Genomic DNA, 15,396 nt, shown 5'->3' with positions numbered 1-15,396 from the left:
AAAGTGATGGAACAAGTTAGTAAAATATAACACAAATATCACTGCACATCTCTTACATGTTTCAGCATAAAGGGTCTCTCCACCATCTTGGTTTGCGTGGCGTTGGCCTGCTTTGAACGCTCCTGTGCCTTTAGAACGCTCTCCAACTGACTGGCATTGATGGGGGTTTGCAGAAGGATCGTGTTGCTGCTGGCCTCCTTGTTGTTGCTGTTGGCCACAATGGAAATGGTGGAGCTGTTGCTGCTGCAGCCTGCTCCACTCGAGCCCTGCACAATGGTCTTCCTAGCCACCGTTGTCGCCGTGGGCAGCTGGTTGAGCGTGATGGCCGTGGAAGAGTGGCTCTTCTCCTGCTGCTGCTGCTGTTGTTGTTCGCTGAGCAGGCTGAGTATGTCCTGCTTGTTCTGGATGATGATCTGGCCATTCTCGTTGCGAGTGCCGCGCAGCAGGATGATGTTGCCGCCGCTCGTGACCTGATGCTGCTGCTGTTGTTGCTGCTTCTGCTGCTGCTGGTGTTGCTGCTTCTGCTGTTGCATGGCCCCGATCTTGAGCTTGGCCGCTCGCAGGGTCGTCGTTGTACTGGTTGATGCTGCTGGCTTTGCTGATTTTGCTTCATTGCTGCTTAGCTTGCCACTGCTCTGCGATCGGATCAGGACATTTTTAGAGTTGATTTGGCCTAGAAAGGAATAACAATAGTAAATCAGTCTTAAATAATCAATTCAATGTACATATATAAAAGGTATTTATTCAGGTATAACAACAGAATTAAAAATTTACATCCTAGAACGTCTGCATATATTTATTTATTTTTAATTTATCTAAACAGCGTGTTGGTTTCATTTTTGGTGTAAGTGCTCCTGTAACATTTTGTTCTCGATTTCTCGAATTGAGCAATTTCCAGTGGCCCCAAAAAACGGACAGCCCCATTGTATGCAAATTCAATGGAAACTTCATGAGCGGCGCAAGATTTATGACTCCATCTTGATCGAATTTGGAAAACCTTGCATTAGAAGCGCATGTGGCAGCGGAGGCAGGAGGCGTGGCTGCCATTGTTGCACTTTCCCAGGGTCCGTAAAAATGAACTGAAAGGGACGTCGAGCATTACGTATACGCGGCGTATGCCTAGAGCGGTCAGTGGCTCGGGCACTCCATTCGGTTGGCCAACAATTGGGGAGGATGGACGGTAGCCAAACGCTAAATCAAGCGAAAGACGACATGTTTATGGCAGGGACGAAGGACTACTTAGCCGACGAGCCCCAGCAGAAAACGCAATAAAAGTGCAACAAACAAACAGCGAGTTTTCAGCCAAGAAAGGAGGAGAAAGTAATGGGGTAGGTTCACGGGTGTAGGCAAATGGGGGTCTCTGCCCTGGCATGCGTTGCCAAATATAGACTCTCAAGGCTGAAGGCGACACGGAACGTAAAGTGCGCGCCGGAAACATTTCGAAATGTAGCCTAAACACTTGTCCGGCTCCACTGCTTTTCCCGCCTCGACCCCGCCGCCTGCATCCAGCACCCTTCCCTGGGTTTTCCACACCCCCAAAACCATGTGTGTTTGTTTTCGCAAAAACGTGCGGGTCATAATTAGCCGTTGACGCCGACTTCAGTCGGCTGTGCTTTGGGGAAAAGCGGAAAAGCAGAAAGGCGGGCGAAAGCGCCACATGCGACCATCTGACCCCAAGTGGACAAGTGTCTGCGCCCCCTTCGCCTTCCTTGGAGTGTCTGTGCGAAAAGGTCGCCTGCCGCCAGGCAAAATAAACCGCCTGAATTGGACCAGGATCGGAATAGAATAGGTGGGGCCACTGGCTGTTGGCTGGCCATCCATTCGGTCGCACATACTTCATTGTAATGTATGGCAGACCAGCCACAGCAGCACGGAGATCCCAGGATTCGGGGCACTCGGGGATCAGGCAGCCGCGTAACACATAAAACACTCTTGGCTGAAGCTTCGCATATTTTTGCGTTCGTCGCGGCTTTTGATGTGCAACGGAACAGTCACAGTGGGCACGATAATTGTTAATTTAAGCAAAAAAAAAAATATTCAAGATATTCAATATAATGAAAACCAAAAGATAAAAAGAAAAAAAGAATTTTGAATGGAAAAAGAATTTGTTGTAATTACTTAAAAATTAATTTGCTTTAAATTAATATATATTTTTGATATTTTTTCTTATTTATAAATTAGAAACAAATAAAAACCTTTTTTTAAAAGCTTTTAAAACCTAATATTCCTATAATAGGGTATATCAATTTTGTTGAAATATTTTTAAAAAATTGTGGACTTTCAATTTTTTTTTGTTACAGGATTTAAAAAAAAAAGGGTTATATTATCCCACTGTTGTACTCCACGTGCTTTACTCTACTTGCTTAGTTGGGAAACTGGGGGGAAACAAAAGTTTCTGGGTAGCTGGACAAATTGCAAGTCTATTGAATTTTTATTAGAAGCATAAATCAAAAAGCGTTAGATTTGCCAGCTGGGGAAAGAGTTCGATAAATATGTCAATAGATTCTGCACATAGATAGCCGCCAAAGGGTTAAGAAAGAGGACAAATCAAAGATGAGCAAGCCACAAGAACTTTCAATGGGAAGAACACATCAAACTTTAGATAGGCTTTATCAGTCTGCAACTGATGAGTACTCTGGGTATAGACATAAATATTTATTATTTAAAAAAGTGGTGAACGTCTTGGACTTCTCTGTGACTACTTTCCAATCTTTTAAACAATCTTTGTTCATAAACATTTACGTCACTAGTTTTGTGTGTGGAAAAGGAATGTTTCCATTTATCTTATCTATACTCATGAATTTATGACAAACTAAGAGTTTGTTATTAACACACTTAAAATTCGAAGCCCGCCAATCGGCATTCACGAGCAGAGTTGCCATATTTATGTTTAAAGAACACAGATAACAGCTGATTGCGTCTATAGGAATTTCCAATCAGACTCTCCCATCTTTTAACCAACTTTGCATTACCTTAAATGAGCGTAAAACTAAAGAGATTTGAGTATTGACAGGAAAGGCGTAATAAGGCACAGCGGCCACCAATGGGTTAATGGCCCAGAGGAACCCCCAAAACGCAACGCAAAGCGAAACACAACAAAACAAAAACTAATTGGAAAACCAATATCGAGGAGAGCACGGTTATCAGGTCGAAAATCGGGAGATACGTGGGCTACAGCACAGATATAACTTACATATATGCATGTGGAAGAGGGATGGGTGGGGTGGTAGGGGGAGTTGGGACTAACTTACTTTGGAGTTTCAGTGTGGAAGTTGAATTAGAAGTAGAAGAGGACGAAGCGCTGGTGGAAATATCGGGCACATTTTCCATGTGCGCAGCTTTAACAACCAATTTTAGAATGCACTACTCTCTTAGCGGTTGGCACATTTATTTCGCTTTATTGAGAATGCATTTTCATTTTTGCACACCAGCTCGCACGCACACACACACGGGTGACATGGGCGCTCGCACACGCACACAGCGACACCGAAATCGCAGAACTCTGGGATATCGAAAAAAGGTAAACAAAACTTTTTCACTGCCTCCCTGTGCGCTAGCCGTGGAGTCCCTTGGCGGATTTCGTTGTGCTTCAGCTGGACGATGCATAAAATGCAACAAAAATCAATAATATCACCGTTTCACACACGAAATTATTAAAAAAAAACCATAGCGAAAATATTTTGAGCTACTCCAAAACTGTGTGCATGTCAAACTGTCAAACATATGACGGCAGAGTTGCCAGAAGTTTCAAGGGCGAGCTCCAACGAAACTAAACGACGATGAGCTTGAATTTTTGAAAATTGATAACTTAATATACAAGAAGTATATAATACTTTACAAATCAATAAGCTTGTAAGCTTAACGAATTGCAAGTCTCTGTGCGTTACAAATATATTTAAACTATATCTAACTATCTGGCAGCACCCCAAGGGTTCCACTTATCGGCTTATCGGTTGCACACAGATTGGTGTAGCAGTCAAGATGACAACTCCAACATTCAATTATCGAAAATCGGCACTAATTTTAAAATTTCAAATTTAATTTCAATTCCTTGTTCTGTCAGTCTGTTTTTATTCGCATGTGTTTTATAATTATTTTCTTTCCGTTTAATCTAGTTTACCCTTTTAAAAATACCCTATTAAAATATTTTAATTTTAGTCCAATCACCTAAATCCACCCTTAAATTAATTCAGCTTATTAAATATTGTATATTAGTATGGAGGTGCCTAGTCGATGGTCTCGTAGCTGTTACTACTACCGAATATGTTTTGCTATCATTTTAAATAAATAAATAATATAGGATTGATGAATTGATAATTCAAAATCTGTAATGGGCACACGGGAATCCTGCCATACGTTTCCGATGCTCGAAAGATATAGTTTTTTGGCGTTGGAATTTTAGAATTATTTTGTAATTTTTAAATAGTTGTATTTCAAAACACTGAGATTGGTTCGCTTGGTCGTGAGCAGGAAGTTCTATTGCTGCGATTTTTGTTCGAGCCCAAAGAAATATTATATATCATTCTAGTTACACTGCTCATGACAAACTAGTTCATCTAAGTTCAATCATATCTACCCTCATGTTTTTAAAGATCATAAAGTTTAATGTCAAAATCCTTAAAGGGGAGCATACAAGTGGGAAGTAAAATGGGCTTAAAATGTAAATGACATTTTGTGTAATTCGTATATGTATATATATTGTAAGCTATCGTAATATATGTATGTATGTATGTACATACAGCCCTTGAGACCGTCTATCTTTGATAGGCAACGACTTTCGCCGAACTTTCCTTGGATTTTTCCAGCAGCCGACCCCGCGGTTTTCCGCCCCTCCTCGCTACCCGCCGCTTCCCTCGACCAGCGGAAGTCTCGCGGCTCTGGCTCGGCTCTATCAAAATCAACGGGCGGCGACTGAAGCGAACACAGAATAATTGCCATAGCTGTGTGCCAGCGCCAGTGCCAGTCAGTGCCAGCAGTTTGAAATCGACGACAACATCAGCAGCAACAAGCATTGCAACAACAGCGGCGGCGCGGTGATAAGTCGGCTGCTGGCTTGTTATTTTATTGTCGCTTTTGTTGCACATTGAAAATAATACACAAAATAATTGAATTACTCGAAATGTGTGCATGTCCGTGTGATTGCGACTTGCGTATGCATGTGTGTGTGTGTGTCGTGCCTTTATGGGGGCGTTCAGGGCCCCGCTGATAAGCGATGAACAAGAGGTAAACGAGATAAGCGCTGCTCATTTGCAAGCACAGGCAACACCCGCTAAATGAACCCGCCAACTCAATAATCCGTGATATAAAAAACAAAAATAATATTTGTCTTCTGAATTCTCTTTTAATGATAATTCGATGGATCTTGTAGATGGTTATTGCATATAAAGCAGGTCAATATTTACTTATGGGAAGCATAATAATTTTATATGATTTACTATATTTATATTATTATTATTATTATTATATATTATATGATATTATAAATATTTGCATTATTGCAATTGTACATTACATGGCTTGTTATAGCATAGGCTTTGGAACTAATTCGCATCGCGTTGCTTGTTTGATTTGCATCTTTGAGTTTCTTATTTATATGCATTTTGAGGCACTTTGACAGTACTCCCCACTTTTGATTTCCTACAGTGTTCCCCGTGCTCGGCGACATGTGATAAGGAGCGTGAGGTGGAAACGTGACACTCGGCGGGGCGGGCATCGGCACGTAAATTATGCTGATGACACCGTCTCCGCACCCAGGCTCTAAAAAAAGCTGAAAAGCCCGAAACTCAGAGTGAAAAACTGAGCGCGAGCGATTGCGCTTGAAAAATACCAGCACGTTCCTACGAGCTGCAAAGCAACAAGAATAACTGGCTTCGACTGCCATTTGATCGCAGCGCACAAATATTTACAATACCATTTAATGACATTTTGCCTTATAAAAGAATGAGTGAGGAACGTATTTTCTGGTTTCATGCATTTTATTTGGCTAATTGGGCCTTTGAACTCTATTGCTTCGATGATGAAAACGACGCCAAGATAACGTCATGTGCGACGAAACAAGCATTCGCAGTCACGCCCCCTCAGGACTCCGCTCCCCTCAACCAACGAACATCCGCAGTCAACGCCCCTTGGCGATGATAACAATTCGAAAGAGACCCCAATCAAAATGCAATTGCGAGTTTTTAAAGGCCATTATTACTTGCAAATAAGGGGCAGATCGAACGCCCCCTCAATAAGTGCACATTGAACCATGTCGATGTGCCAGTTTCGATCAGCCCTTCTAAGTTCTCCGTAGTAAGATCGATTAGATTCCCATGTGCGAAACCAAGACTATTAGACATTTCTTCCAAGAAACGGAATGTCGCTAAACAAACCTTTTGAAAATCCACATATGACTTCATTAGTTTGTTGTAAGCTTATGAATAGATTCAATGTAGTTTTAATGAGCGGAAGCTTTTTAACTAGCACGGTTGCAGTTTGGAAAGCCCAAAAATAGCGTTGCCCTTTGCCGTGTGCGGGCTTGCATAGGTCACCCTGTTGCTCCACAGGAAAATCTCTCAATGAAAAGCCATTCGGAGTTTTCCTTTTGGCCGGCGGAAAGGAAACCGGTAATAAAATTACAGCGGGAGAGAAAATAATAGCTGCAATATCTGCTGTCGGCGGCGCAGCGAGCGGCCTCTAACTGTAAATGGCCAATATTAAGCGGAGACGATAACCGAAACAGGAGCTTAAAAGTCCGGCGAAGAGATAAAGAGAGAGAGAGATCGCGGTGACAGAGAGCGGGTGTGGGAAAATTGTACGTATGGCCAGATGCAGCGAAACGACAAGGAGAGTACAGTGGGTCAAACAATTTAAAAGGGACAGCAAAGTTAAAATTCCACAAGGACACAATACGAATGCCTGAAATGATCTTAATAGTAAAGTTTTTAGTACTGAAACTCACTTGATCTTTAAAAAGCTGTTTATTCCCGTTTAAGGGTTTCAACCTCATTAACAGTCTTCAATATCGTTTACCTAGAAACCGAACAGCTATTAAATATTAAGTACCATAAGCTATTTGTGGTTTTTAGGCTTTCACGCCAATTTATTTTGCTAAACGGCTTTTGCATTCCACAGTGCCTGCATTCAAACTGAAACTACAATTGCAGTGGCCCCACACACACACATACCCTCATCACGCACACTCCTTTATGTCAAGCCGGTTTTATTTTGGTTGGTGAAGGGAAAGGGGGCGGTCAAAGGGGAAGGGACTGCAGTTAAAATGTGGCAAAATGGAAAAGGAAAATGTGTACCAGAAAAATGCAAGGCATGCCACCAAACAATAACAACACCACGGACGGCAGCGTCGAAAGCAACAATTGGACAACGAATAACGACAACAATAATCAAATCCTGGTACATTATTATATGGTCGACTTGGGGAACCAGTTTTATTGCAATTTGTATTTGAAGCGGCCAAACAGCCCCAGAAATTACGTATTACGAAAATAAATATATTTTTCTCGAAGCTGCTTCTGCTTCTTCGTCTTCTGCGGCTTATAACAAAAACAACGGCAATGCTGTCTTTGTTTTTACGTCAGGTCGAGATTACAAGCACACATACAGGTACAAGCAGGTTACATGTGTGTGGGTGAGCGCACTTGCCCCACCTGTTGCCGTAATTTTAATTGGCCAAAACCATTTCGGTGGAATCTCGAGATAGTCCCGTATGTTCTTGCATTTGTGGAAAATCATTTTTCTGGCAAAATGTGAAACAATTGAAAAGCAACAGGTAAACAAGCAGAAATACCCACACACACAAATGCGGGCATTACTAAGCGGGCATATGTTTGTGTGGCAGTGAGGCTCCAACCGCAAAAGAGAAAACTACAGCCGATCACGTTCTCACCTATACAAAACTGGTAAGCCTTTTTGCTGGGGCACAACGACTTCAAGTGCAAATGCCCTCATATTTTAGCTAAAAAATTAAACCTTTAATTTTTGGTTCTATTTTGCTATTTCAAAAAAGCAACAAGCCTTAAAATAAATACTCTTAAACTCTTAAAATAAAGTTTAATTTCAAACGAGGAAAATAACTTACAAACTATTTGTCAAATTTTTAAATGTATTATTATTTATTATTATTTACCTGGTGTCTTTTAAAAATCAACTTGTTCTAAAAATTATGGTGCCACTTAGACTGCTTCAACATATGAATCATCTGGTGTAGGGCGTCCACCAGTTTCCCCTAGCCGACCTTCCTGTCCCAGAACTAGTTTTGCATCTGAAGCCTCTGCTCTCTCTGGAAGTGCATCCAAGCCGGAGAGAGAGCCGACGCCGACTGCGCAGCCTGGAGAGCCGTGTTTTGGTCGCAATGGCAATCGCTGCCAAGCCAGTCAGTTTGTTGATGGGCGCGTGATCGGTAAATCGAAGTAGCGGACCGTGAAGGTGCAGAGGATATTCCACAGAGCACACTGTTGTTGTTGTTGTTGTTGTTGTTGTCGCTGGTCGTTGTTGTTGTCTTTGTGGTTGTTCTTGCTGCTGTGTTATCGTGTAAATTTGCGCAGTTCAGCTTGAAAGCAGAGAAAAAGAGAGAGAGCGCGTAAACATAAAACCAAACCGTTGTCTTTTAAACTCTACCCGCCAGCATCCCACCGCTCCTGTTGTTGTTGTTGTGATTTTGTTTTCGTCTCGCGTGCAGTTGGAAAATAAGAAGTAATACTACAAACTGCACTAATTATTTGAATCAACGAACAAGACGAGCATAACGAGTGAAAACAGGCGTAAATAGTTTGGCAAAAGTAAGTGAGCGATTAAACACATCCAAAGTCGCGCTTTAAACGTTATTTTCTGCAAAGTCATTAGCCAAAGGCAGGTCAACAGAGAAAGGGAGAGCAAAGGCAGAGAATGAAAATGCGAGATCGAAACGGCTAGAGAAGATGAGGGAAAGAGCCAGAAACAAAGTCTTTGTTTAATTTTAATGGCACTTGAAAAATTAAAATTACAAATCACCATTGCTCTCCAGCTTTAATCTCTACAATTGTTTATCTCTCACGTCGGCGCTCGCGCTCTCAGTCTCCGGCTCTCTCGAGTGAATAAAAACGTAGCGACTTGAAAAAGTTGGAGCCCAGCTTTTTTGTTGTGCTATTCGCTGCTGTCTCCCGTCGCGTTCGTTTGTGTTTGGCGCCGTGGCGCTCAAGAAATAGCGGTGAATTGTTGTGCCTGTGACTGTGCCTGCTGTTCCTACTCCTACTCCTCCTTCAACTTGTAACGGTATGCGTGCGTGCAGAAAAATAGAAGGAGATACAGAAAGCCAAGAGCAAAAGCAAAAGTGCTCAAAAAGCAATTACAATATAACTGAAATTAACGTTTTGTGTGCCAGTGCGCCTAATGAAATCCCATCTTGTGTTTATTACATTGGCTTTCCAAACTAGGACACAGAAAGAAACATTAAAGAACAGCTAAATTTGATTTGTTTTTTACGATCAGATCATTTGTACGATTAGTTTTTTAATGAATGGTTTTCATTCATTGTGTGACAACTAACTATTTCCTAGAAGCGTTATGTTACTGATGTATAGCTCTAAATTTTGCTGCGGATTTAACAAGATGTTTACCTGTTTTTCTCTGTGTACACTTAGAGAAACAGTCACGCACAATGGCAAATAAGCACGCAAGGTCCGCGTGTCCCAGCTTCAGCTTCTGCTAATTATGAAAGTTGAAAAAAAAACACCGACGCTTTACTTTGTTTGTTTGTTTTTGTTAGCCTTGTGCAATGCCTTGTGTTGGCCAAACACCTGTTGAATGCCGCCCGAAAAAAGACTGCAAAACGGCAAAGAAAGTGTCTGGCCAGCATGAAAAGAAAATGCCCGTAAACACATGGCAACATAAAGCCATAAAACTAAAACTGAAAAACACAAGTCAGCAAAGAGAGTGGAAATGGAGGACCGAAAATGGTTCACAATAATTTCACAGTCAGTGCGCAGGCCAAATTGAATTTAAATTTCGCTTCTCCCCCACTCCTCCAATCTCCCTCTCCCCCCTCGGCCACATTCTCTTACCGCATTTGCATATCTGATGTGTAAGTAAGTACACACAGCGTTGTCTAATCTCAGTCGCTGGAAATCTCAGTAATTAGGGCGGGCAACTTGGCTTGTTCCTAGCTAAATCTTGGATATTATTGAAACTTATTTATTGCTTAGGTCGCCGTTAGGTCACCAGCATAAAACTAGCTGTTTTCTTTCTAAAAACTATAAAAAAGTATTTGATTTACTACCTTTGTATATTAAGAGCTGATTGTTAAGCCGTAAGTGCTGTTACAAAGTAAAGAAACACATATTTGCATCTTGTAAAATCCCTTACATTAGAGAAATTTTAAATTTTGAATAGTCAGAAAACATATACATGAAAATTCAGAAAGAATATACATATTTACCTTGTACTGAAGGGGAACCCTCCTTCGCCTACGTCCTCCTAAAAAGGTAATTGCGAAATACTACAAAATAAAATCGTCTATTATCTGCACAATTTCTGTAAAGTGACATCCACAGAGAAATAGTGTCAAGTTGCTCTCGTTCGCTAATATCAATTTAGACGATATACATATGAGCAGATCTGGCACGCAGTCTGCATTCCCAATGATGCGGGATGGATTTGGATTGTGGGGCGGAATCCCTAAGTGCGATAAGATGCGGAGAATTACTTCCGCGACTTGGCTGTGTTTGTTAAATATACTATCTGTGTATGTGCGTAGTATAGCGACTTGTACGGAGTACATAAACATATGCATATCTGCGGTTTAGTTGTCTACATTATCTTTTGTTCGTCGTTTGAAAAAATGTGTGTAGTTGTTGGGGTAATTGCGCACAATTGCCGGGCCACAGGGTGCTTCGAGTCTTTGTTTTTGGATTTCGTTTCCGATGCTTAGCTACGAAAGCCAAGCGTTGTGCTATTTTCGAATTTTGTATTTTATAACCCCGGGCTGTCGTCATCGGCGTCGCTTGCCGTTTTTGGCCAATTTAGCTTTCGCTTTTGTGCGATTGCCTAACGAAACCCCCGTTTCCAATTCCCCACCGCACTTCCCTCCTTTTTGGCCAACTCCAAATAAATCAAACCCGTACAATACACACATGCAAGCGCCAAACAAAGAAAAAGAGAGCCAAAAAACCAGCAGAGCTTCATTAATTTTTTTGCAAGATTTTTCTTAATTATGAGACGGCACGAAATGTGAGAATTGCACGAAAGAATCAATTCACAAAAGATCCGTTCGTCACATCATCTCTGTCCACAAGGTGTGACTTTGATCCGGTGTGAGCTCAGCTTAGCTTAGCGACTTTGTTCTAATTTCGGTTTATATCTTTTTTTTTGTCGTATTTGTGGTTTTACTTCTGAGAAACTGTTGCCTTATTGTCTTTGCACAATGACGACTATTTGAGTACATTTCTACATCCGTACAGTGCGTTTCGTCACTCAAAATGTGTGAGCTCCATAGTATGGAAAATGGGTAAACCAGTCAGCTGGTGGTGGCTTCATGGTAGCTTTATGATTTCAATATTATTGCCTTGCAAATAATATCTGGTTTGGTGAGCTCATTTATAATATCGAAATATTAAATGTTCCATAGGGGATCTCCTTGCAATTAAATTTAGTAAAAATTTTTCCAAAGGGAGCAATCAAGGTTTTTGTTAATTTGTTTAATACTATGGCACTTTATCCATCTAAACTATAAATATAAAAGCAATTAATCAAATAACACACTTCGGTGCCTCTTAAACAGCTTCATTTTGCTTTTTTGTTAGATTGGAAAGATGCCAAAATTGTATTTCAAGGTTGATAAATAAGTTATTTAAACTTCCTAGAATCGCGCTTACTTTTTGCACGTTTAAGAGGATTAAATTAAGACTGAATGTTAATTTTTCTTTGTGTATGCCTGCGGTGTGTATAGTTTTATAAAAGTGTCTAGGTCCAAGTGCACCGATCTCGACAGCTGACGAAGGCAACATATAAATCAGGTTTGAGTCTGCGATGACGCAGATGGGATTGGCTTCCATAGATCCCGATCTCCCCCTCCGCCTACCCCATAGAGCACTGTAGATTCTTTGCTGTCCCTCTCTCCGAACACGATTTGCAATTAGCCAAAAGAATACATTCAGATTCAGTTGGTTGTATAACGATAATTAGCAGTACAGCGGCAGCTGGTATTTGTATGAACACTGTATTTTATACTCGAGGGATCCGAGAGGAAAAACCCAACACAATGCCGGCGACGGGCAAAGTTCAATCCGCAGCTCATTTGCCAATTCTGATTCCCATTTCAGCTCCCTCAAACGCTTAAAAACGGCGCCGACCACAACAATGCCTTATCAGCCAGCCAACAGCGGCGGGACGTCTGGTGGCAGCAAGGCGGCAGCCAAGATGGCCCAGCTGAAGTTCTGGAACAAGCAGAACAGCAGCAAGCAGCAGCAGCAGGACAAGGACAAGGACGCCGCCGACGGGGGCAACAACACCAGTGGCGGCGGCACTGGCAGCAACAGCAACGGGGATGCCAAAAGCGAGGCCAAGAACGGCAAGCGCAACTGGCTGCACACGCCGGAGCAGCTCATCAGCGGACACGCGGTCTATCTAGTCAAGGTGAGCAAGGGACAACCCACCTGTGACGACCGACCCCGATAGGCGGTACATGGCGAGAAACATGGTCGTCGTTTTCGCTTCTTTGTGGTGCTGAGAAACTCATACACCCAAAGGGCGTAAAATGAAAACAAATATTTATCAGATTCGACGTCAACGTTAGTTTAAATTGATTGGCATCGCCATAAACTTTACTTTAGTAACCCTTTCAATTTCTAGTGGGCTTCTCTGCGTATACGTAATATATGCTATAGAGATTTTACCCACTAACTTTTTTATTATAGGAATGTTTATTCATATAGAATATATTTGTATATTTGTATATATTAACTATTTATACTTATATCAGTCTTTTAGTGACTCAAATATTAATAATGTACTATTTATAGGTTTAATGTTACATATCAATAATTCGCCAATCTAAATTTAAGTATGACTGACATACCTAACATTCTTATTTCCTTCAACAGTTAAATAACTTCGTTTTAGTCGAATGCAATTTTCAAGTTTTAAGTCGACCGTAAAATGGAACACATTTTTTTCCATAGAAAACATATTTTTGCTTTAATAGGCAATTACAACGAAATAGTTTAAAAAGTAATTTAAACACAAAAATTCAATTTTTAATGGCATGTCGTTGTTTTCGTTTTCCAGTTCTTTGGTAACCTGAGCGTGGATCAGCCCAAAGGGATTGAGGTGGTCAAGGAGGCCATTCGGAAGCTGCAGTTTGCCCAGCAGATGAAGAAGGCGGAAACGGGCACCCAGGAGAAGTTCAAGAAGCTGGAGATCACCATTAGCATCAAGGGCGTGGCAATCCAGGAGCCGCGCACCCACAAGATCCTCCACCAGTTTCCGCTCTACAATATTTCGTATTGTGCGGACGAGAAGGGTGTGAAGAAGTTCTTTAGCTTCATTGCCAAGACGGTGAAGACGCTGGACGGCAGCGATCCGGTGTCAAATGGCCATGCAAACGGAAATGGCGATGGTAGTGCAAAAGTCGAGGAGAGCCACGAGTGCTTTGTCTTCATTTCAAACAAATTGGCCTCGGACATCACGCTGACCATTGGTCAGGCCTTCGATTTGGCCTACAGGTGGGTTATTAAGCAGTGTTATTTAAGCCACATCATTTTATTGACGCCATGACTGTCTTTTATTAACAGAAAGTACATGGATAGCACCGAAAAGACGAATCTGAGTAAGGCGCAGCAACAGATTAATCATCTGCAGCAAACCGTAAACGTTTACAAGGAGCGGCTGCGAGAAGTTTCCGCCAAATTGCCAAAGGCCGAGCTAGATGCCCTGCTCTTCAATCTGGGAATCAAGGATATCCTGGAAGCGCCCACCACAGAGCCCCAGAATGGAATCGAGGTGGCCAGCGAAGCCCTAAGCAACGGCAAGCTTGGTAAAATGATGCTCAACTATTTGTCGTTCACAAATAAATTCCGTAACTTAATTTCAGATGATGATAAGCTGCTAATCGACACCAATTCCACCACAGCATCGACCCACTCAGCGTCGCCTAGCTCGTTCTTGCCAATTGTCCCGCCGCGGAACAATTTGTCCAGTCAGATCAGCATCGGCGGCAAGAGCAATAGCCAAAAGATGGACGAGCTGCTGCTGAACTCCGATTCCGATAGTGATTTCGATCCGCGAGCGGATGAGACGCAGGAGATCGGCAGCACTGGTCGCAGTGCGATAAGCAATATGTTCGGCTTCGAGCCGGCCAATAGCTTTGGTCAGCATTTGTTTTCCAACAACAACGACCACAAGCTGCAAAACAACAACAGCAGCTTACTGATAACGAGCAATAACAACAGCATTAACAGCAGTGGCTTCTCCAGCGAGCTGAACATAACGCCGCCATTGTGTATGTGTAAAAATGCATATCCAAGCTTATAAGTTACTAATGATATGTTTTCGTTTCACAGTGGCTCCTCCGCCAAAGATTGCCGCTCCCAGGCGCCTAAACTCGGTGACAACGGGCAACGGCCTGAATGGCAACACGGATCTATTCGGTTCGGATCCTTTTGAATTGAACAATGGACCGACCATTTTCAAGGTGAGTTATGTCGAAACAAACGGCTGTAAGTCATAATTAATACTTTGATGCCTTTAAAGCAAAATCAGCTAAACCTTGACGACTTCTCGCTGGAGAGTTTGGATCCCCTGCGCAAGTAGAGCGGTGCTACCAAGGCCATTTTCACACTTCAACATGATTGGAACTTTATGACATTCCAAAAGTTTGTCTCATCGTTTATCCTTCTATGTTTCTCCGATTGGCATGCATTCCAATCCAATTGCAATTCGATTTATTTAATGTGTATTATTGTTTATATATTGTATTGTATTTATTATCATTGATTTTTTGTCGATTTTATATTGCATATTATGAATTCTACTATTATTATAATTATAAATATGATAATAATCTGAGGTCAAGATCAAAAGAACACAAGAAACAACCGCAATGCACTTTGTTTAAACTTATCAATTTGTTGCTGTAGTTGAATAGATTAATTAATGGTCGAGTAAAGCGAATGAAAAAATGTTAACAAGTGATAAATGTGAAAAATGCTAAACATTGCTAACTGAATGTGAGAATTTTGTATAAAATAATTATAAAGACATAACCCGAAGCAAATGAATCGATTACTGTATAGAGCCGAAATACGAGGAGAATTAAAGCAAAATGAACAATATTTAATGTTATTGATGCAATATAGAGAAATATTATTATTACTATTATTATTGTGTACGTAAAGAATAAAATGTAGTGCCTAAAAGAAAACTCCA

General features: G+C 41.5%; 2 protein-coding genes across 8 annotated transcripts in view; one reads left to right on the top strand and one right to left on the bottom strand.

Moving 5' to 3' along the window:
• Positions 1–3,699, bottom strand: part of LOC6608358 — a 34,064-nt gene extending 30,365 nt beyond the window's left edge. For all 6 annotated transcript variants that reach the window (XM_032714623.1, XM_032714626.1, XM_032714624.1 and 3 more), the window contains exons 1-2: positions 3,252–3,699; positions 57–673 (exon numbers count right to left, since the gene is read on the bottom strand). In XM_032714623.1, coding sequence (XP_032570514.1) covers positions 57–673; positions 3,252–3,330 — 696 coding nt within the window. In that variant the 5' untranslated portion in view covers positions 3,331–3,699. The remainder of the gene's footprint in view (positions 1–56; positions 674–3,251) is intronic.
• Positions 3,700–8,379: 4,680 nt separating this feature from the next.
• On the top strand, positions 8,380–15,391 carry LOC6608353 (PTB domain-containing adapter protein ced-6). 2 transcript variants are annotated; one of them, XM_002033054.2, is made up of 7 exons: positions 8,380–8,777; positions 12,294–12,606; positions 13,258–13,694; positions 13,764–14,005; positions 14,063–14,470; positions 14,532–14,662; positions 14,722–15,391. In XM_002033054.2, the coding sequence occupies exons 2-7, from the start codon at positions 12,331–12,333 to the stop codon at positions 14,779–14,781; spliced, it is 1,554 nt and encodes a 517-aa protein (XP_002033090.1). In that variant the 5' UTR covers positions 8,380–8,777; positions 12,294–12,330; the 3' UTR covers positions 14,782–15,391. The 2 variants fall into 2 exon arrangements, with proteins under 2 accessions (XP_002033090.1, XP_032572633.1); XM_032716742.1 differs by lacking the exon at positions 8,380–8,777 and adding an exon at positions 9,121–9,249.
• The last annotated feature ends 5 nt before the right edge of the window (positions 15,392–15,396 follow it).

Source organism: Drosophila sechellia, chromosome 2R (assembly GCF_004382195.2).
Source record: "Drosophila sechellia strain sech25 chromosome 2R, ASM438219v1, whole genome shotgun sequence".
Lineage (NCBI taxonomy): Eukaryota > Metazoa > Arthropoda > Insecta > Diptera > Drosophilidae > Drosophila > Drosophila sechellia.
This window is presented reverse-complemented; position numbering and strand designations above follow the sequence as displayed.

Bases quoted from the DNA above. Each gene is read 5' to 3' on its own strand.
- LOC6608353 (XM_002033054.2), top strand. From the start codon at position 12,331: ATGCCTTATCAGCCAGCCAACAGCGGCGGGACGTCTGGTGGCAGCAAG. The intron at 13,695-13,763 runs GTGGGTTATTAA...TTTTATTAACAG, and splicing joins GCCTTCGATTTGGCCTACAG to AAAGTACATGGATAGCACCG. The intron at 14,471-14,531 runs GTATGTGTAAAA...TTCGTTTCACAG, and splicing joins GAACATAACGCCGCCATTGT to TGGCTCCTCCGCCAAAGATT.